The 24,217-nt window shown below is 42.2% G+C and overlaps 1 protein-coding gene across 1 annotated transcript; it reads right to left on the bottom strand.

Annotated features, from left to right (window-relative positions):
• Positions 1 to 23,090: 23,090 nt before the first annotated feature.
• On the bottom strand, positions 23,091 to 23,968 carry LOC132612146 (uncharacterized). Its single transcript, XM_060326479.1, has 2 exons — positions 23,778 to 23,968; positions 23,091 to 23,595 (listed from the first exon to the last, which is right to left on the bottom strand). Exons 1-2 carry the CDS (start codon positions 23,966 to 23,968, stop codon positions 23,091 to 23,093), a joined length of 696 nt encoding a protein of 231 aa, XP_060182462.1.
• Positions 23,969 to 24,217: the final 249 nt, after the last annotated feature.

The following is a 24,217-nucleotide window of genomic DNA, read 5'->3' as shown; positions in this document are numbered from 1 at the left end:
CCATCATCCGAAGCATGCCTAGCACTTGGCTCCTCTGAGCCACTCTCCTATTCATCTTGTTGGGTTGCCTCTCTGCTTGATACTTCCCCGTTAGGATCCCTCTCTTCGGACTGGGAGGCTTCCGACGTTGATTTGGACGGTGTGATGGTTGGGGGTGTTGGCCTTGTCGATGTGCCTTGTGTAGGGGCCCCTCTAACCTTCGGTGGCGGTATAACTTCTGCGCACTCGGATCCTGATTTTTCCCCTTCCGAATTAGAGGGTTCATCTATCAAATTATAGTCCGAGTGCACTTTTGTTACACCTCGTAGTTTCAACCATTGAGATTCTTTAGGTGTTAGTTGTCCTAATCATGGAAACTAGAGTTACCTTCTAGGATATATGAGATTATATGTCCCCATATTATGGTTATGGGGGTTTAAGCCCATGAAATAAGCTATGGAAGGATTTGAGACAAGCAAATTAAGGAATGGAGTTTGTCGGAACTTTGGGAAAACTTGGCAAAATATTTGGACAGGATTTTGGTCCAAATTGGGGGAGCTATATCTCCTACAATATGAGGAGTTTTGGTGTGTTTCTTTTATCCAAATTGAATTTCATCGAATCTAGTTTCCAACGCAACAACTGTTCATCAATGTGACATCGGAGTAAAAATTTATGGGTGTTTCAAGACAGACTGTTTGAGTAAAAAATTTTAACGGATCGTTTGACGCCCCGCAAGAATTTTGACGGACCGCAGAAATTTCTGCGGCCCGTCAAATTGCACTAGCCCAACATAAAATGGTTACAATGAATCATATTTGACTGGGCAATTCTATGGACCACTTTGACGGTCCGTAGGAATTTTGACGGCCCGTCAAAATAGGCGCAAAATTATCCGATGGGATTTTAAGTTACGCTTTATATATTTCACTCCACTTCATTTGGACATTTTATTTTACCAAATCAGATCCAAAGGCTCTCCAAAAATCCTCTCTTCAACTCCATAAACTAATCCAAGGCAAAATCCAAGGGAGATTAAATATCCAGAGGCAAGAATCAAGATATCCATGTGTTAGAAGTCTTTCTAAGGTTAATAGACTTCAAGAATTCTTTGGGTATTGAAGCTAATGTTTTCATATAAGTTGATAGCTTGCTCCAAAGCTCATTATTATGAGATAAAAGGTTAGTTTTCATGCTTATTACATGTTATCAAGAATGTTTAGTTGTCGAACAACTTGAGTGGAGGGAGAAAGTAGAAGATGAGTTCTAAATGTAGTTTTATGATGTTTTTGAGTAGTAAGCTAGCTTGAGTTATGATTCTTAGTATGATCTGGATATAATCTTGCTATAGAAGGTAATAATGATGATGAGATACGTTCTATGAAAAACGTACAAAGGGTTGGTGTGAAGTTGCTAGTGTAGGTTGAATGTGAGAATGAATATGGAAGACTTAATGGAATGTGACTACATGATTATGATATTGTAGATGTTATTACTGTTATTTGGGAGTTTTTTTGTGATATGGTGGAAGTTGATGAAATAGGGGACATGCTGCCCAATTTTCGTTAACTCATGAATTGTTCTAGTTTGGATTTAAGAGTATCTTTACGGCTTAACCAAGGTATGAATCCTTTTAAATGTAGATTTTCTAAGCTTCAACGGTGAACGTTAAGTAGTTAAGAAGACGACGAGGTATGTAAGGCTAACCCTTCTTTCATTAAGGCATAGTCCCATTGCTAAAGACCTTGATATGAGTTCCAGAGCGTCTTCCAAATGACTTCATTCCTCGAATCGCTAAGGCTCATGATCCTTGATCAATCTCATGATACCATTGGTCCCATCCTATGATAGTTGATTCTCTAAGGAAGGATATAATTAAAATGCTGATAACGATGATAATGTTGAGAACGTGTATGTGCTTCTATGTATATGTGTGTGTGTGTATATATATATATTAATGTATGACTACTAATAACACCGAGCTTATATGGCCGGGTATAGTATATATCGAGCGTGCACCACTGCAGTTGAGTACGGAAAACACCGAGTCTTGGTAGGGCCAGGTACGTATAACACCGAACCTTATCATGGACGGGAATGTAAGACACCAAATATCTATGGTCGGGTATGATACTACTACAAGTATAAATGTATGAAATGGAAGGTTCCCATTCGAAAAGGGGATAAGTAAATACGATGACCAACGCTAGAGGTATAAATGGCTTCATTATCTCATGACCTCTCTATCTTATGTTATTTCTTAAGTTTCTATTATGATGTTGATCATGCTTTACATACTCAGCACATTATTCGTACAGACGTCCTTTTGTTTATGGACGCTGTGTCATGCCCGTAGGTGGACAGGGAGATAGACTCGACCCATAGACTGCTTGTGTCAGAGATTGCTTAGAGGAGCTCCATTTGATTCGGAGCTGTAGCTTTTGGGTATTATTCTTTTTTGTATATACATATGGGAAAGGTGGGATCCTGTCCCGCCTATATGATGTTACATACTCTTCTTAGAGGATCGTAAAGAGTTGTGTATGGTTAGATGTCTTGCAGCCTTGTCAGCTCATATTTTGTATGTTATTTTGACAGCCTCGTCGGCTTGTGTATATGGATATGGGCATAGTTGTTGATGATGTTATCAATGTGTCGATGCCCTATGAGTTTAGCATTATTAATGTATAGAAATTATGCATAAGCCATGTGGCTCACCTAGATGGGAATATGAATGTACGACAAGAGTTGCCCGGGTGGGTTAGCACCGGGTGCCGTCATGGCCCTCCGGTTGGCTCGTGACAAAAGTGGTATCAGAGCAATTCTGTCCTAGGGTGTGTCTATGAGCCGTGTCCAGTAGAGTCTTGTTTATGGGTGTGTTGCGCGCCGCACTTATAAACAAGAGGCTGCGGGCATTTTAGGAATGAATGACCTTTTTGTTTTTTCATAATATCGTGCGATGGAGCCATGATACAAAGATTTCTCTTTCCTTAACCGTGTGTTATGTATTTCAAATATGTCTGTAAAGAGAAAAGCTACGGCAGCCCAAAAGGGCAAGACTGTGGCAGAAAAGCAGGCCGAAAGAGTACCGCCAACGGATATAGTGGAAGGTGAGTCCCAGAATGTGGCTCAATATCAATCCTCTCACTCAGTGCCTATTTCTGAGGAGCATGAGGTAACCTCAGCCATAGCTCTAGCACCCTTAGCTCCTGCACCGGACGCTTCAGTCCAAGATATGAAAGAGGCTATTCATTTACTTACGCAGTTGGTTGCCGCTCAGACTCAACGGCAAGGTACAGGGTAAGGTGATAGGTTGTTAGTACAAGGGCCCGTGATTTTATTAGCTTGAACCCTCTAGAATTCTTCGGGTAAAAGCCTGATGACGACCCTCAAAACTTTATTGATGGGATGTTGAGGACACTTCGGTTAATGCGTGCTTCAGATATTGAATCGGTAGAGTTAGCATCCTATAGACTCCGAGATGTCGCGGTTCATTGGTATACGGTTTGGATGGCTTTACGGGGAGTCAATGCACCTTCCCCGGTATGGAAAGAATTCGTGGATGCCTTCCTCCGACACTACTTGCCTCCAGAGGTTCGACGGGCTAGAGCCGATAATTTCTTGAATCTTAGGCAAGGAAGTATGAGTGCCTTAGAGTATAGTCTCCGCTTCAACTCTTTGGCTAGGTATGCCCCGGCCATGGTATCGGACATGGGTGACCCGGGTGCACCAATTCGTGAGAGGCCTAGGGCCACATTTGATGAATAAGTGCTTGACTGCGTCCCTTCAGGACAACATGGACATTTCACGCATTCAAGCCCATGCCTATAATTTAGAGGAAAGCCAACAACAGCAAAGAAGTGAGCATGAGCATGACAGAGGGTATAGCAAGAGGGCTAGATCTTCGGGTCCGACGAGTGAGTTTAGAGGCGGGAAAAGACAGCAGTTTTCTAGGCATTCAGTCCATTCTATGACTAGTGCACCTTCACGGTTTACAGGCCAGAGATTTGATAGATCTACTTATTCCGGGCCGAGCCAGAGTTTCAGGGCTTCAGGCTGTTAGTTCAGAGGTTATTCGGTTCAGGGAAGACCACCCGTGCCACGATTTTCCAAGTGTGGGAAGTTACATTAGGGCCGGTGTCGACTAGGTTCAGAGGTTTGCTATGCATGCGGTCGGCCAGGACATATCATGCGTGATTGCCCTTCGGTTGATTGCAGGAGCAGGGCCCAGCCTTCGGGGTCGGCAGCTGGGACTTCATCATCTATACGCCCTATGGGGCCTGGTTCACATGTGCCAGTCAGCAATGGCAGAGGCAGAGGGAGAACCCCCAGTTCTAGTTGTCCTCAGCATTGTATTTATGCTTTGGCTGGACGCCAGGATCTTGAGTCTTCCCCCGATGTCATCACAGGTATATTATCGATATTTTCTCATGATGTATATGCTTTGATAGATCGGGGCTCCACGTTGTCATATGTTACTCCGTATATTTCGGGTCAGTTTGTGGTCAAACTGGAGTCGATCAAACCTTTTGAGGTATCTACACCAGTTGGTGAGTCGGTAATAGCTAGTCGAGTATATAGAAATTGTGTAGTTGTGATTTGTGACCATCGTACTATGGTTGATTTGCATGAGTTAAAAATGGTGGACTTTAATGTTATCATTGGCATGGATTGGTTGGCTTCATGCTATGCCAATGTTGATTGTAGAATGAAAATTGTTCGTTACTAGTTTCCGGGAGAACCAGTTTTAGAATGGAAAGGAAATACTGCGTCCCCAAAAGGTAGGTTTATTTCTGTCACGACCCAACCCCGTAGGCCGTGACTAGTGCCCGATCAGGGCACGCAAACGCATTCCAGTATATAGCAGAAGCCGACAAGGCTTTATTTCAAATTTAGCTAATTTCTAGAAAAATTTCGGCAGAGTCTCCTTTGTTTTACGGATTATCCCAAATATCCTGCACGCAGAAAATACCAACAAAGGCCACACAGGGCCAACCGAGCAACATTTAAATATATGCGGACCGGCCGCCGCGGCGAATGGGATCGCCCAAACACAACATAAGCACACAACTGTACAGAAAAACCCCAACCCACAACCATGTCCACAGACCTCTAAACAAACTGACAAAATCATATGACGGGACAGGGCCCCGCCGTACCCATGAACGAGAATATACATATGTAGGAGTGACAGACTATACCCAAAAGATGGCTCCGAATAAGAGAGCACTCAAAATGGCAGAATAAGATCCTAAGCGGACGGATCAGCAAACCTGTCGTCGGTACCTGCGCGGCATGAAAATGCAGCCCCCGAGGAAAGGGGGTCAGTACGAAATATGTACTGAATATGTAAAGCCTGAGTTGCAGAAACAAAATCATAACTGGTATAGAACGTACAAAAAATAAACAGAAAATACAAAGTATCAAATATATATTTTCAAAACATGCGGAGTGTGTACAGAAACATATGTCAAATCAAATCCGGCCCCTGCCAAGGGACTCGGCAGACAGAACGTGGCCACCCTCCCGACGCTGGTGCCACAACACAGAAGAATCGGAATAGGGGCATAACCCCGTAACATAATATGTCATATCAGATGGCCATAGTAAATCATATCAGAACAAGCGTACATGGCACAACATACTCCACAAACCCATGTACGCGTATACCTGCCCCCTGACATCGAGGCACGGCGAACAATGCAAAGGATCACGCTTGACAACATATCCTGGCCCGGGCTCAGTGTGGGAAACATTGGGGCATCCACGAATGGAGTAGTGAGAGACTAATGCAATTAAAATATCATGAATGTTTCCATAGACTCGATGAGGCATATCAAAGACAAACCGATCCAATGAAGTCGGAATGAATCATAGTAAATGAGTTTCGAGTATCAAAACAATTTATCAGACTTAATGGAATATTTAAAACAACATTTGTTAGGTAATTAGAATGGTAGTCAAAACGTTTGTTTTAAGAATTATTCGAAAAGAAGACTTAAGTACATTAAGGGCAAAATCGGAAATAGTGGGCCCACCTCGGGACAAGCAAGGCGATGGGTCCAAATTACGCCCTTTAAGCTTATGGGATCACCTATAAAGGTTCTACGGACATTCTGTAGCTTTCCAAGGAGTTTAGAGAAGATTTGCATAATTTCCAAGAAAACATACCAAAAGAGTTCAATCTTACTGAAAGAAAAAGTGATATTTTCACTTGCGGATTCCGAGGGGCAGAAAGTCTTTCGAGGCCCGAATTCGATCCTAATATACTTAGGCATGCCAAAAGAAGGATCGGGGTAGCTTTACATACCTTTTGAGCTTTTTAAGCCTATCCAAGCTCACTCTCCGTTTATCGAAAATCTGCAAATGGTCACATTTACCAATGGTAAGCTATAGATGCTACGAATTCAATTCAACTCATATTTGTCTACCGAAATTTCGGCAGCACTTCCCCTATACATATAGCACCCCCGAGAATTCAACTCGGCTCACAATCATCAACAACAACCCAAACAACAACATCAACAACAAACACTAGAAACACAATATGGCACAACTAGTTCTACTTGCCGACATAATGCCATAACCTTTACTTTAACCTTAACTTTCAAACTAATATCAACAATTTCACATTCATTATCAATCTAGATTACCACAACATAGTTTAAAAGCATTTCATATCGTTTCCACAAGATATTCATACGATATACATAATATACAAACTTTTCGCTAAAGTCATAACTCGTCTGAAACTTCTAATCTTTGGCATACATATTCATAACATGTTTCCATCTTCCAATTTCATCAATACTCATCATAATTTGCAACCTAATAACTTCATTTTCATAATGTCGTAAAATCATACTTAAGCGACATAAGTTCCTACATTCCATTTCAAAGCAAACTCATATCATTTTACTTTCATTTATATTGCAAGAATCACAATAACACAATTAACACACTAGACAAACTTAATCCATTTCCATTCCACACACCCCATACCACACGGCCAAACAACCCACTACCAACTACTATCCAATTCATTCAATTTTCATTTCCAATATGCATTTCATCCCAACCACAACTAGAATATGATATAAATTCAACACCTTACAATTATACACATACATATATACACGGCCACATGCCTATATACATATCCACTTGGTAAACTTCCATTTTTCCGTACAATCAAATCATTCTCACATACTACAACACAAACAAAACTTCATAACACAATAAAAAGGAATAAATTCTTACCTTTTTACTCAATCTTCTTCACTTGAATATAGGGTCAACTTGAAGAAACAAGACTTCTTCCTTCCAAACCAACTACACCAAGTTGCAAAGGGGCCTTGAATTAGTAGGATTCCAACAAGAAAATAATTTTGGAGGCAAGATTTTTTAGGGTGAAAATTTGGGACTAGGGCCGAATGCCCTTCACTCTTTTTTTTGCTCTTCTTTTGTTTTGTTTCTTTTTCTCACTCTTAGCTTCTTGAGTCTTCTAAAGGATGAAGACTTTTATGTTAATTATATCACATGGAAATTATTAGAATTGTTGGGTGGGCTTGGCCAAGTGGTCGGCCACCCCCTTCCATTTGGGCCTCATTTTCCTTTCAATTATATGGCCCAATGAATTAAAATCCTTGTTATATAATTCCCGAAACTAATTTCCAAAATTCTAAATTTGCCCTTAGCCTTCCTCGATATTTCCACATTAATATTCTTTCATACACAACTCTTATGTTAAATAACCTCAACTATAACCTTATTTCTTACAAGTCAACATTATTTCCAATTTTTCCAAAGGTGCGAAAACACGGGATATAACATCCTCCCCCCCTTTAGAACATTCGTCCTCGAATGTTAAATTTAATCTTATAGGGTTTGAAATGGCTTCGGGGGAGTTTCTGTTTATAGACAGCACATATGGTACACACTCATTATTGAAATGGAATTAAGCAAAGATTCGAAATTACCTGAGGGCACTGGGAACAAATGAGGATATTTCTTCTTCATCTCCTCTTCGGCCTCCCAGGTCATTTCCTCCCTATTATTGTTACGCCACAGCACCTTAACAGAGGCTACATCTTTGTTTCGAAGCTTTCTTACCTGGCGGTCCAAAATGGCTACGGGCTGTTCCTCGTAAGATAACTGCTCCGTCACCTGAATATCATCTGCAGGAAATATTCTGGAGGGATCACCAATGCATTTGCGGAGCATAGACACATGGAATACCGGATGTACCGCTTCCAAATCAGATGGCAGGTCTAACTCATAGGCGACATTTCCAATTTTCTGCACAACCAGATAAGGCCCAATATAACGCGGACTAAGCTTACCCTTTCTGCCGAACCGCATTACGCCTTTCATAGGCGATACCTTTAGAAATACCCAATCACCAACCTGGAATTCCAAAGGACGACGTCGTTTATCAGCGTATGATTTCTATCGACTCTGGGCTGCCAATAGCTGCTCCCGAATAAGTTTCACCTTATCAACGGCCTGCTGGATCATATCTGGGCCAATTAACTCTGTCTCGCCAATATCAAACCAGCCGATAGGTGACCTGCATTTCCTACCATATAAAGCCTCGTACGGAGCCATCTGGATGCTGGAATGGTAGCTGTTATTATAAGAAAATTCAATCAATGGCAAGTGATCCTCCCAGCTACCTCTGAAATCAATAACACAGGCCCGCAACATATCTTCAAGCGTCTGGATAGTGCGTTCGGCCTGTCCGTCACTCTGAGGATGAAAAGCTATGCTCAGGCTCAGCTGAGTCCCTAATCCTTCCTGAAAGGATCTCCAGAAGGTCGCTGTGAACTGAGCACCTCTGTCAGTGATAACAGATATAGGAACTCCATGAAGTCGCACAATTTCTTTAATATAAAGCCTGGCATAATCCTCAGCGGAGTAAGTAGTTCTGACGGGGAGAAAATGGGCTGATTTTGTCAGCCTATCAACAATAACCCAGATGGAATCATACTTCCGTGGAGTGCGAGGCAAACCTGTAATGAAGTCCATATTAATGATCTCCCACTTCCACGTCAGAATTTCCATTTCTTGCAACAGTCCACCCAGTTTCTGATGTTCAATTTTGACCTGTTGACAATTGGGACACTGGGCGATGAACTCTGCGATATCCCGTTTCATGCCATCCCACCAGTATAGGCATCTAAGATCATGGTACATCTTCGTAGACCCAGGATGGACCGAATAGCGAGCATAATGTGCCTCACTCATAACCTGCTGCCGAAGGCCTGCAATATCAGGTACACACAACCTGCCCCTGAATAATAAAGTCCCGTCCGGAGTGAACTCGAACTGAGTCTTCTCCTTATCATAGGCTGTGTCTCTGTATCGAGCCAAAACAGGATCTTCATACTGATGCTGTTTGATATCTTCCTTAATAGATGGTTCAGAAACCCCTCGGACAGAAATCCGTGTACCTCCAGATTCGGCCAGACGAACCCCAAGATTAGCCAACTGATGAAGGTCACGCACTATCTCTCTCCTGTCTGGCTGTAAATCTGCCAAGCTACCCATAGATTTCCGGCTAAGCGTATCTGCAACAACATTAGCCTTGCCCGCATGATACAGAATATCCACATCATAGTCTTTCAGGAGCTCTAGCCACTTCCGCTGCCGCAAATTAAGTTCTTTCTGCTTGAAAATATACTGGAGACTCTTATGATCTGTATAGATATCAACATGAACGCCATATAAATAATGTCTCCATATCTTCAGGGCATGGATCACCGCTGCAAGCTCCAGATCGTGAGTAGGATAATTCTTTTCATGCTTTTTCAATTGCCGAGAAGCATAAGCTATAACTCTGCCGTGCTGCATCAATACACAGCCCAATCCCACGCCAGAAGTATCACAACAAATAACATATCCATCGGGTCCCTCTGGAAGAGTCAGAACTGGGGCTGTAGTCAGCTTCTCTTTCAGCAACTGGAAGCTTCGTTCGCAAGCATCAGTCCACTGGAACTTGGCTCCCTTCTGAGTTAGCCTTGTCAAAGGCGCTTAAATCGAAGCAAACTTTTCCACAAATATTCTGTAATAGCCAGCTAACCCCAGGAAACTACGTACCTCTGTGGGCGTCGTGGGTTTGGGCCAATTTTTCACGGCCTCAATCTTCTGTGTATCCACCCGGACACCATCAGCTGCAATAATATGCCCAGGAATGCCACTGAAGCCAGCCAGAATTCACATTTAGAAAATTTTGCATATAATTTCCGATGCCGAAGTACCCCAAGTACCGCTCTCAGATGATCTGCGTGTTCTGCCTCGGACCGAGAATAAACCAGGATATCATCGATAAATACAATTACGAACATGTCTAAGAACGGCCTGAATACCCGGTTCATCAAATCCATGAATACCGCAGGAGCATTAGTCAGCCCAAAAGACATAACTCTGAATTCATAATGCCCATATCTGGTCCGGAATGCTGTCTTAGGAATATCAGCCTCTCGTACCCGTACCTGATGATAGCCTGACCGAAGATCTATCTTCGAAAAATATTTGGCGCCCTGCAACTGATCAAACAAGTCATTAATTCTGGGTAGGGGGTATTTATTCTTTATAGTTACCTTATTCAGCTGCCGATAATCAATACACATACGCAGCGACCCGTCTTTCTTACGCACAAATAATACCGGGGCCCCCCAAGGCGAAGTACTGGGCCTGATAAAGCCTTTTTCTAACAGATCCTTCAACTGCTCTTTCAGTTCTTTCAATTCTGCCGGTGCCATTCTGTACGGGGGAATAGATATCGGCTGAGTATCTGGAAGCAAATCAATAGTAAAATCTATCTCCCGCTCCGGAGGAAGGCCTGGAAGCTCATCTGGGAATACATCCGGAAATTCATTAACCACGGGAACTGACTGAAGAGTCAGCGTTTCTGCTATCAAGTCTTGTACCCGAACCAGATGATAAAAATAACCCTTTCTGATCATTTTCTTCGCCTTAAGGTATGAAATAAACTTACCTTTCGGCGATGCTGTATTACCGGCCCATTCTATAACTGGCTCCCCGGGAAACTGGAAACGAACTACCTTATTTTGGCAGTCAACATTAGCATAACAGGAAGTTAGCCAGTCCATACCCATAATAACATCGAACTCGATCATATCTAACTCCACCAGATCTGCCTTAGTGTCTCGGCCGCATATAATTACAGAACAGTCTTTATACACCTGTTTCGCTACAATAAAGTCCCCAATCGGTGTGGCTACCTCAAACGGCTCTATAGGTTCAGACGTTATACCAATTTTACTAGCAACCAGAGGTGAAATATATGACAAAGTCGAACCTGGATCAATCAATGCATACACAGACCGAGAGAAAACCGATAATGTACCTGTAACGACATTAGGCGATGCCTCCTGATCCTGGCGGCTGGACAGAGCATAGATGCGGTTCGAAGGACCGCTAGTACCAGAAGCTCCACCACGGTCTCTGCCGCGACCTGCTGGTGCTGAAGTACCTGGCCCCGTAGGGCGCATAGGCACTGATGAAGATGAAGACCCGACGGCTGATCCGGTAGGCTGCGCTGCACCACCCGAACTACCCTTATACGGGCAATCTCTCACAGAATGGCCCTGACGGCCACAAGAAAAACATGCACCGGTGGCTCTGTAGCACTCCCCAGGATGGTATCTGCCACAATAAGAACACTGAGGCCTAGGTGGCCTCGTCTGACCAGAACCCCTATCTGTCCGCGAACCTGAAGCCCTGGAGCTCTGACCTGCTCCTGAATACCCTGGGCTATAAAATCTGTGACCTGTAGGCTGTGGAGGTGCGCTCTATGCCGGCTGGGATAGATGTCTGCTAGGCTGCTGCGGCTGTTGAGGCTGTCTGCCCCGAAAATTTCCAGAATACCCAGACGATCTGGCCCTCTTGGGTTGTCTCCGATCCTGGCTCCTATCAGGCTGACGCTCTCTATGCAGGTCCTCCATGCCCTGGGCGTGGGCCTGAATCCTGGCAATATCCATGCCGGGCTGAGCAGCCAATACCAAACAGCTGTCGACAAAATAACGGTCCAGCCCCATAATGTACCTGTGCATCCTGTCAGCCATAGTAGCTACCACAGCAGGTGCGTATCGGGCCAATGAGTCGAACTCCATACTGTACTCTCGAACACTGCGACCCCTCTGTCTCAATAATAAGAATCTATCAGCCTTGGCCCGCCGTAACTCCGGAGGCAGAAAATGGCTAAGAAAAGCCTGAGAAAAATCATCCCAAACTGCTTGGGGAGCACCGTCACCCCTAGATAACTCCCATGACTCGTACCAATTAGCCGCCACATCATACAACCGGTACGAGGCCAACGCAACTGACTCTGTCTCGGAAGCATTAATCAGCTGTAAAGTGCGCCGCATCTTCCTGATAAACTCCTCAGGATCCTCCTCGGGCTTAGTCCCGAAGAACTCTGGAGGACCACAAGTCAAGAACTCACGGGCTCTCGAACTGTCACGCCTGTAAGCCCGGTCACCTCCCAGTCCGTGCCCATGAACCTGTCCTGCCACAAGTCTGGTCAATAGCTGGACTGCCTCTCTCATGGACTGATCCTCAGTGCCTGGCCGTGGAGCTGGGGGCTCAGGTACTGGAATCTCAGGAGCTGGCGGTGGAGCCGCCCCTGGACCTGCTGCTGCTACTCCAATCTCCTCTACATGTGGCGGTGTGGAAGAGCTCTCTGCCGGGGGCAAAATATCAGGAGCAATATGTGCATGGGCCCTGGTAACCCTCTGGGCCCGACTAGTCTCTCCCACGGCTGCTGCCTTGGCCTTTTGGGCCGCTGTCGCCTTTTTTAGAGGCATAACTGCAAATGTAACAATTCGTTAGGGAGGAATCATCCTGATAACACAGCTCTATCGCACGATCTAAGACAGAAAGAAGGGTAGTATCCTAAATGCCCTGTAGCCTCCTGTTTATAGGTGTGGTGCACAACACACCGATAAACAAGACTCTACTAGACATGGTCTGTAGACATTCCGAGGTCGAACCGCTCTGATACCACTTTTCTCACGACCCAACCCCGTAGGCCGTGACTAGTGCCCGATCAGGGCACTCAAACGCATTCCAGTATATAGCAGAAGCCGACAAGGCTTTATTTCAAATTTAGCTAATTTCTAGAAACATTTCGGCAGAGTCTCCTTTGTTTTACGGACTATCCGAAATATCCTGCACACAGAAAATACTAACAAAGGCCACACAGGGCCAACCGAGAAACATTTAAACATATGCGGACCGGCCGCCGCGGCGAATGGGATCGCCCAAACACAACATAAGCACACAACTGTACAGAAAAACCCCAACCCACAACCATGTCCACAGACCTCTAAACAGACCGACAAAATCATATGACGGGACAGGGCCCCGCCGTACCCATGAACGAGAATATACATATGTAGGCGTGACAGACTATACCCAAAAGATGGCTCCGAATAAGAGAGCACTCCAAATGGCAGAATAAGATCCTAAGAGGACGGATCAGCAAACCTGTCGTCGGTACCTGCGCGGCATGAAAACGCAGCCCCCGAGGAAAGGGGGTCAGTACGAAATATGTACTGAATATGTAAAGCCTGAGTTGCAGAAACAAAATCATAATTGGTATAGAACGTACAGAAAATACAAAGTATCAGATATATATTTTCAAAACATGCGGAGTGTGTACAGAAACATATGTCATATCAAATCCGGCCCCTGCCAAGGGACTCGGCAGACAGAACGTGGCCACCCTCCCGATGCTGGTGCCACAACACAGAAGAATCAAAATAGGGGCATAACCCCGTTACATAATATGTCATATCAGATGGCCATAGTAAATCATATCAGAACAAGCGTACATGGCACAACATACTCCACAAACCCATGTACGCGTATACCTGCCCCCTGACATCGAGGCACGGCGAACAATGCAAAGGATCACGCTTGACAACATATCCTGGTCCGGGCTCAGTGTGGGAAACGTTGGGGCATCCACGAATGGAGTAGTGAGAGACTAATGCAATTAAAATATCATGAATGTTTCCATAGACTCGATGAGGCATATCCAAGACAAACCGATCCAATGAAGTCGGAAGGAATCATAGTAAATGAGTTTCGAGTATCAAAACAATTTATCAGACTTAATGGAATATTTAAAACAACGTTTGTTAGGTAATTAGAATGGTAGTCAAAACGTTTCTTTTAAGAATTATTCGCAAAGAAGACTTAAGCATATTAAGGGCAAAACCGGGAATAGTGGGCCCACCTCGGGACAAGCAAGGCGATGGGTCCAAATTACGCCCTTTAAGCTTATGGGATCACCTATAAAGGTTCTACGGACATTCTGTAGCTTTCCAAGGAGTTTAGAGAAGTTTGCATAATTTCCAAGAAAACATACCAAAAGAGTTCAATCTTACTGAAAGAAAAAGTGATATTTTCACTTGCGGATTCCGAGGGGCAGAAAGTCTTTCGAGGACCGAATTCGATCCTAATATACTTAGGCATGCCAAAAGAAGGATCGGGGTAGCTTTACATACCTTTTGAGCTTTTTAAGCCTATCCAAGCTCACTCTCCGTTTCGTCGAAAATCTGCAAATGGTCACATTTACCAATGGTAAGCTATAGATGCTACGAATTCAATTCAACTCATATTTGTCTACCGAAATTTCGGCAGCACTTCCCCTATACATATAGCACCCCCGAGAATTCAACTCGGCTCACAATCATCAACAACAACCCAAACAACAACATCAACAACAAACACTAGAAACACAATATGGCACAACTAGTTCTACTTCCCGACATAATGCCATAACCTTTACTTTAACCTTAACTTTCAAACTAATCTCAACAATTTCACATTCATTATCAATCTATATTACCACAACATAGTTTAAAAGCATTTCATATCGTTTCCACAAGATATTCATACGATATACATAATATACAAACTTTCCGCTAAAGTCATAACTCGTCCGAAACTTCTAATCTTTGGCATACATATTCATAACATGTTTCCATCTTCCAATTTCATCAATACTCATCATAATTTGCAACCTAATAACTTCATTTTCATAATGTCGTAAAATCATACTTAAGCGACATAAGTTCCTACATTCCATTTCGAAGCAAACTCATATCATTTTACTTTCATTTACATTGCAAGAATCACAATAACACAATTAACACACTAGACAAACTTAATCCATTTCCATTCCACACACCCCATACCACACGGCCAAACACCCCACTACCAACTACTATCCAATTCATTAAATTTTCATTTCCAATATGCATTTCATCCCAACCACAACTAGAATATGATATAAATTCAACACCTTACAATTATACACATACATATATACACGGCCACATGCCTATATACATATCCACTTGGTAAACTTCCATTTTTCCGTACAATTAACTCATTCTCATATACTACAACACAAACAAAACTTCATAACACAATAAAAAGGAATAAATTCTTACCTTTTTACTCAATCTTCTTCACTTGAATATAGGGTCAACTTGAAGAAACAAGACTTCTTCCTTCCAAACCAACTACACCAAGTTGCAAAGGGGCCTTGAATTAGTAGGATTCCAACAAGAAAATAATTTTGGAGGCAAGATTTTTGAGGGTGAAAATTTGGGACTAGGGCCGAATGCCCTTCACTCTTTTTTTTGCTCTTCTTTTGTTTTGTTTCTTTTTCTCACTTTTAGCTTCTTGAGTCTTCTAAAGGATGAAGACTTTTATGTTAATTATATTACATGGAAATTATTAGAATTGTTGGGTGGGCTTGGCCAAGTGGCCGGCCACCCCCTTCCTTTTGGGCCTCATTTTCCTTTCAATTATTTGGCCCAATGAATTAAAATCCTTGTTATATAATTCCCGAAACTAATTTCCAAAATTCTAAATTTTCCCTTAGCCTTCCTCGACACTTCCACATTAATATTCTTTCATACACAACTCTTATGTTAAATAACATCAACTATAACCTTATTTGTTTACAAGTCAACATTATTTCCAATTTTTCCAAAGGTGCGAAAACACGGGATATAACAATTTCCTATCTCAAGGCAAGGAAAATGATCGCAAAAGGTCATATTTTTCATCTAGTTCGGGTTCAAGATGTAGAAGCTGAATTGCCAACTCTTCAGTCTGTCCCAGTGGTGAATGAGTTTTCGGATGTATTCCCGGAACAGCTTCCAGGTCTCCCTCCCGAACGGGAGATTGATTTTGCTATTGATGTGCTACCGGACACAAAAACTATATCCATTCCTCCTTACAGGATGGCGTCCGCGGAGTTAAAGGAGTTGAAGGAGCAATTAAAGGACTTGCTTGAAAAAGGTTTTATTAGGCCTAGTTCTACCCCGCGGGGAGCACCTGTGTTGTTTGTGCAAAAGAAAGATTTCTCCTTGCCAATGTGCATTGACCATCGACAGCTAAATAAGGTGACAATCAATAATAAATATCCACTTTCAAGGATTGATGATTTATTTGACCAATTGCAAAGTGCCAAATGGTTTTCAAAGATAGATTTGAGATCCGGGTATCATTAAGTGCGAGTTAGTGAGAAAGATATTCCTAAGACAGCCTTCAGAACCAAATACAACCATTTTGAATTCCGGGTAATGTCATTCGGGCTAACTAATACACCGACAGTATTTATGGATTTGATGAACAATGTGTTCAGGCCCTTCTTAGATTTATTTGTGATTGTGTTCATCGATGATATTCTGGTATATTCTAGGTCCGAGGCAGAACATGCGGATCATTTGTGTACCGTTCTTGGAGTTCTTCAAACTTGAGAATTATTTGCCAAATTTTCTAAGTGTGAATTTTTTTTGAACTCAGTGACCTTTTTGGGGCATATTATTTCAGTCGATGGTATTCGGGTAGATAAAAGATTGAAGCGGTGAAGACTTGGCCAAGGCCCACAACACCTACGAAGGTTTGTAGTTTTCTGGGCTTAGCAGGTTATTACATGAGATTTGTAGAGGGCTTTTCTTCTATTTTTGCACCACTCACAAATCTGACCCAGAAGTCAGCCAAATTTCAATGGACAGTTGCTTATGAACGTAGTTTCCAAGAGCTAAAGGACAGATTAATTTCTGCCCTAGTCCTGACACTTCCAGAGGGATCGGAAGGTTATGTTGTCTATTGTGATGCGTCAGGAATTGGGTTAGGCTGTGTGTTGATGCAACATGGTAAGGTAATTGTGTATGCTTCAAGACAGTTGCGGAAGCATGAGAAAAATTATGCGACCCATGATCTTGAATTGGCTGCAGTAATTCATGCATTGAAGATGTGGGAGACATTACTTGTATGGCGTCCACGTTGATATTTATACAGATCATAAGAGCCTTCAGTGTATCTTCAAGCAGAGAGAATTGAATTTACGGCAACGACGGTGGTTGGAATTGTTGAAAGACAGTGATGTTGATATCTTGTATCGTCCCGGGAAAGCAAATGTGGTGGCTGATGCTCTTAGCCGTAGATACATGGAAATTTTATGTGATGTTCAGCCAGAGAAAAGAGATATAGCTCGTGGGCTCCAGCAGTTAGCTAGCCTAGGATTTCGAGTAGTGGACTCAGGCAGTATGGGAGCTATCATTCAAAATGCAGCGGTCTCGTCACTAGTAGTGGAAGTGAAAGAGTGTCAATACGAAGATCCCATGCTAATTCATTACAAAAATAAACTCCCTCAGAAGGAGAAGTCATCATTTGAGATTTCTGGAGATGGAGTTCTCCGATGTCGAGGCAGGTTATTTCTTCCTTATGTTGCAGGATTACGCCACAAAATATTGAGAGAAGCCCATTGTTCCCGTTATTCTGTTCACCCAAGAGCAATGAGAATGTATCATGATCTTAAATCTATATATTGGTGGAATGGGATGAAGAAAGATATAGCGGAATTCGTAGCTCAATGCCCTAACTGTGAGCAAGTGAAAATTGAGCAGCAAAAGCCAGGTGGATTGTTGCAAGCTATGGAAATTCCAACTTGGAAATGGGAAGTAATTAACATGGACTTCATTACAGTCTTACCCCGTTCTCGACGTAAGTATGATTCCATATGGGTGATTGTGACTCACGAAGTCAGCTCTTTTCTTACCGGTCAGAACTACATATATAGCAGGAGATTATGCAAAGCTTTATGTTAAAGATATAGTGCGGCTTCATGGTGTTCCCGTGTCTCTTATCTCCGATAGAGAGACTCAGTTTACATCCAATTTTTGGAAATCTTTCCAAGAAGGTTTGGGGACTCAGGTGAGCCTTAGCACAACATTTCACCCACAGACGGATGGGCAAGCTGAACGTACCATTCAGACTCTTGAGGATATGCTACAGGCATGTGTATTGGATTTTGGAGGTAGTTGGGATGATCACTTACCACTTATTGAATTTGCTTATAACAATAGTTATCCTTCTAGCATCCAAATGGCCCCGTATGAGGCTTTATATGGGCGAAAGTGTAGATCTCCAATTGGGTGGTTCGAAGTAGGTGAGACCAAATTGATAGGGCTAGACTTGGTCCAACAAGCTAAAGAGAAAGTCAAGCTTATACAGGATCGATTATTAACAGCTCAGGGTCGTCAGAAATCCTATGCAGATAATCGTCAAAGAGACTTAGAATTCCAAGTGAATGATTGGGTATTCTTGAAGGTGTCGCCAATGAAGGGCATCATGAGATTTGGTAAAAAGGTCAAGCTTAGTCCCGGGAACATTGGACCTTATGAGATTGTACGCAAGGTAGGACAAGTGGCTTATGAATTAGACCTACCTGCGAATTTGGAGTCTGTCTACCCAGTTTTCCATGTATTGATGCTTCGTAAGTGCATTGGAGATCCTTCTAGAGTTGTACCAGTAGATGATGTTCAAGTCACTGAGCAATTATCCTACGAGAAAGTTCCCATTTCCATACTAGATAGGCAAGTACGGAGACTCAGAATCAAGGATGTAGCTTCAGTTAAAGTCTTATAGATAAATAATAACAGAGGGGAAATGACATGGGAAGCAGAAAAAGACATGAAGTTCAGGTACCCGTATTTATTTCAACCTTCAGAGGAGACTCAGGCAGAGACGTTATTGCCCCCAGGTATGTGATGCTTTGTTCAATGTTTTCTTGGTCGTATGTGGCCATGGTTGTTGATGTTTTTGTTGCAGCCCTGTGAGGCGATATATATTTTGGGTTTTTATGACAGGATGGTAGTGCCATATTACAGGGGAAACTCTGGCAAACTTTTTGTATAATCCCCAATAGTCTATCATTCGAGGACGAATGTTCCAAAGAGGGGGAGAATGTTACACCTCGTAGTTTTGTCCGTTGAGATTCTTTAGGTGTTAATTGTCCTAATCGTGGAAACTGGAGTTACCTTCTTGGATATATGAGATTATATGTTCCCATATTAGGTTTATGGGGTTTTAAGCCCATGAAATAAGCTATGGAAGGATTTAAGGACAAGCAAATTAAGGAATGGAGTTTGTCAAAACTTTGGGAAAACTTGACAAAATTTTCGGACAAGACTTTTGTCCATGTTGGGGGAGGTATATCTTCTAGAATATGAGGAGTTTTGATGTGTTTATTTTATCTAAATTGAAGTTCATCGAGTCTAGTATCCTACGCAACAAACCGTTCGTCAATGTGACATCGGAGTAAAAAGTTATGGGTTTTTCAAGACAGACTGTCTGAGCAGAAAATTTTGACGGATCGCAGAAATTTCTGCGGTCCGTCAAATTGTACCAGGCCAGCCTAAAATGGTTACAGTGAACCATATTTGACTGGTAGTTCTACACACCATTTTGACAGTCCGTAGGAATTTTGACGGCCTGTCAAAATGGCACAGAATTGTCCGACGGGATTTTAAGTTATGCTCTATATATTTCACTCCACTTCATTTGGAAATTTTATTTTACCAAATCAGATCCAAAGGATCTCCAAAAACCCTCTCTTCAACTCCATAAACTAATCCAAGCCAAAATCTAAGAATCAAGATATCCATGTGTTAGATGTCTTGCTAGGGTTATTAGACTTCAAGAATTCTTTGGGTATTGAAGCTAGGGTTTTCATATAAGCTGATCGCTTTCTCCAAAGCTCATTCTTAGGAGATAAAAGGTTAGTTTTCATGCTTATTACATGTTATCAAGAATGTTTAGTTGTCGAACAAATTGAGTGGAAGGAGAATGTAGAAGATGAGTTCTAAATGTAGTTTTTATGATGTTTTTGAGTTGTAAGCTAACTTGAGTTATGATTCTTAGTATGATATGGATATAATCTTGCTATAGAAGGTAAGAATGATGATGAGACGCGTTCTATGAAAAATGTGCAAAGGGTTGGTGTGAAGTTGCTAGTCTAAGTTGTACGTGAGAATGAATATGGAAGACTTAATGGAATGTGACTACATGATTATGATATTGTAGATGTTATTATGGTTATTTGGGAGTTATTTTGTGATATTGTGGAAGTCAATGAAATAGGGAAAATGCTGCCCAATTTTCGTTAACTCATGAATTGTTCTAGTTTGGATTTAAGAGTATCTTTAAGGCTTAACCAAGGTATGAATCCTTTTAAATGTAGATTTTCCAAGCTTCAACAGTGGCATTAAGGCGACGACGAGGTATGTAAGGCTAACCATTCTTTCATTAAGGCATGGTCCCATTGCTAAATACCTTCATATGAGTTCCAAAGCGTCTTCCAAATGACTTCATTCCTAGAATTGCTAAGGCTCATGATCCTTGATAAATCTCATGATACCATTGGTCGCATCCTATGAAAGTTGATTCTCTAAGGAAGGATATAATGAAATCGATGATGACGATGATAATGTTGAGAATGCCGGGTTTGGTATATATCGCGCGCACACCGCTGCAGTTGGGTACGGATAACACTGAGTCTTGGTTCGGCTAGGTACGTATAACACCGAACCTTATCATGGACGGGTATGTAAGACACCGAATCTCTATGGTCGGGTATGATACTACTACAAGTATAAATTTATGAAATGTAAGGTTCCCATTAGAAAAGGGGATAAGCAAATATGATGAACACCGCTAGAGGTATAAATTGCTTCATTACATCATGACCTCTCTATCTTATGTTATTTCTTAAGTTTCTATTATGATGTTGACCATGCTTTGCATACTCTGTACATTATTCGTACTGACGTCCTTTTGTTTGTGGACCTTGTGTCATGCCCGCAGGTGGATAGGGAGATAGACTCGACCCATAGACTGCTTGTGTCAGAGATTACTTAGAGGAGCTCCATGTGATTCGGAGCTGTAGCTTTTGGGTATTATTCTTTTGCGTACATACATATGGGTCCTATCTCGCCTATATGATGTTACATACTCTTCTTAGAGGCTCGTAGACAGTTGTGTATGGTTAGATGTCTTGCATCCTTGTTAGCTCATATTTTGTTTATTATTTTGATAGCCTCGTCAGCTTGTGTATATGGATATGGGCATAGTTGTTGATGATGTTGTGAATGTGTCGATGCCCAATGAGTTTAGCATTATTAATGTATAGAAATTATGCGTAAGCCATGTGGCTCACCTAGATAGGAATATGAATGTATGACAAGAGTTGCCCGGGTGGGTTAGCACCGGCTGCCCTTCATGGCCCTCCGGTTGGGTCGTGACAAAAGTTGTATCAAAGCAGGTTTGTCCGAGGGTGTGTCTACGAGCCGTGTCCAGTAGAGTCTTGTTTATGGGTGTTTGCGTGCCACACTTATAAACAGGAGGCTACGGGCATTTTAGGAATGAATGACCTTCTTTCTTCATAAGATCATGCGATAGAGACATGATATAAGGATTTCTCTTTCCTTAGTTGTGTGTAATGTATTTCAGAAATGCCTGTAAAGAGAAAAGCTACGGCAGCCCAAAAGGGCAAGATAGTGGCAGAAAAGCGGGCTGAAAGAGTACCGCTAACGGATATAGAGGAAGGTGAGTCCCAGAATGTGGCTCAATCTTAGTTCTCTCACTCTGTGCCTATTTCTGAGGAGAATGAGGGAGCCTCAGCCCCAGCTCCAGCACCCCCAGCTCCTTCACCGGACGCTTCAGGCAAAGATGTGAAAGAGGCCATTCATTTACATACTCAGTTGGTTGCCGCTCAGACTCAGCGGCAAGGTACAGGGCAAGGTGATAGGGGCTGTTAGTGCAAGGGCCCGTGATTTTATTAGCTTGTACCCTCCGAAATTCTTCGGGTCAAAGCTGGATGAGGACCCTCAAACTTTATTGATGGGATATTGAGAACACTTCGGTTAATGCATACTTCAGATATTGAATCGGTAGAGTTAGCATTTTATAGACTCTGAGATGTCGCGGTTCATTGGTATATGGTTTGGATGGCTTCACGGGGAGTCAATGCACCTTCCCCGGTATGGTAAGAATTCGTGGATGCCTTCCTCCGACACTACTTGCCTCCAGAGGTTCGGCGAGCTAGAGCCGATAATTTCTTGAATCATAGGCAAGGAAGTATGAGTGCCATAGAGTATAGTCTCTGCTTCAACTCTTTGGCTAGGTATGCTCCGGCTATAGTAGCAGACATGAGTGACCGGGTGCTCCGATTCGTGAGAGGCCTAGGGCCACATTTGAAGGATAGGTGCTTGACTGCGTCCCTTCAGGACAACATGGACATTTCACGCATTCAAGCCCATGCCCAGAGTTTAGAGGAAAGCCAACAACAGCAAAGAAGTGAGCGTGAGCATGACAGAGGGTATAGCAAGAGGGTTAAATCTTCGGGTCCGATGAGTGAGTTTAGAGGTGGGAAAAGTCAATAGTTTTCTAGGCATTCATGCCATTCTATGATTAGTGCGCCTTCACGGTTTACAGGCCTGAGATTTGATAGATCTACTTATTCCAGGCCGAGTCAGAGTAACAGCTTCCTGCACATGCTCTAGGATGTTATAGTTTGATGATGCTGGCTCAAAAGAGAATTGTTGCTAATAGAAATCTATAGCTGCTGCTGAAAGCTGATCCTTATCTTCCAACCATCCACCTTCATCATTCTGAATTCTCTTAAGTTTCATTCTCTTCCTTCTTCCATTTACCAAGCTGTGAAAAAACCTTATATTTCTATCTCCTTCTGCTTGCCATTTAACACCAGCCTTTTGTTTCTAAAACTCTTCTTCAAAATGCATATATCTTTTGAATTCAGCTTGAGCATGTTGCAAAACCATTCTATTAATTTCAGAGGTATCCTCTTCAAACAACATCTCTTTGATCTTAACAATGTCCTCTCTAATAGTTAATTGCTTAAAGATATCATCAAAAGTCTCTTTACTCCATACTGATAGAGTAGTTTTCAACTTCTTCATTTTCAACTTTAAAGTAATAAAAGCATCTCCAACAAAATCAGTACTCCAATGTTGCTCCACTGTATACAAGAAAGACTCATGATCTATCCAAAATTTTAGAAATCTAAAAGGCTTGGAGAATTGCTGAACTTGTTCTCCTGCTGTAAGCAAAAGTGGTGCATGATCTGATCCAGTTCTGGATAGGTGTTCCATTTGTAGATTACCGAACCATTCTTGCAACTGATTATTGACTAAAATCCTGTCCAATCTTTTGAATATGCAATCTTCCCCAGCTCTACGATTCCACCAAGTAAAAGGACTGCCCCTAAACTCAATATCCTACAGGTTACATGAGTTTTTGCAAACGCAAAGTCCTCAACCTTAGTTTGGTGAACAAGCAATCCACCTATCTTCTCTTCTTCATGTAAAATGACATTGAAATATCCACCTACCAACCATGGAACATTCATGCTGCTTGATATAGAGTAGATATTATCCCACAGTTACAATCTATCCACAGCATCACACTTTGCATAAACCAAGGTAGTGATTAACACTCTGCCACTGTCTAGGAAATTAAGCTTAAGAGTAACCTGCTGATCAGAGTTCATCAATACTTCCACCTCAATGCCATCTTTGATAAAAAACAAGATTTTACCATTGCAGTTAAAGCCAGCCACCTGTATACCCAATCTCATTTTATATTTGTCAATATGTCTAGAATCTTGAAAAGGCTCCATGAATGCTATCAGGAAGAATTTATGATGTCTACCCAACATCTGAACTCTATGAAATTCCTTATGAGTATTCACAGATCATATATTCCACAAGAATGCCTTCATCATTATGAACTTAACTTAGAACTTGCACCCCTCTTTGACAGAATCCTGGTTAGTTGTTCTCCAGTTTTCTTACTTGCACCTGTGTTTCTTTTAGAAGCTGATCTA

Source organism: Lycium barbarum, chromosome 1 (assembly GCF_019175385.1).
Source record: "Lycium barbarum isolate Lr01 chromosome 1, ASM1917538v2, whole genome shotgun sequence".
Taxonomy (NCBI): domain Eukaryota; kingdom Viridiplantae; phylum Streptophyta; class Magnoliopsida; order Solanales; family Solanaceae; genus Lycium; species Lycium barbarum.
The sequence above is the reverse complement of the archived record's forward strand: the minus strand, read 5'-3'. Positions and strand labels throughout refer to the sequence as shown.

Excerpts from the sequence above, each read along its gene's own strand:
- LOC132612146 (XM_060326479.1), bottom strand. The coding sequence starts at position 23,968 with ATGAGATTGGGTATACAGGTGGCTGGCTTTAACTGCAATGGTAAAATC. Across the intron at positions 23,596-23,777 it reads TGTGATGCTGTGGATAGATT|GGGCAGTCCTTTTACTTGGT; the intron begins GTAACTGTGGGA and ends TATTGAGTTTAG.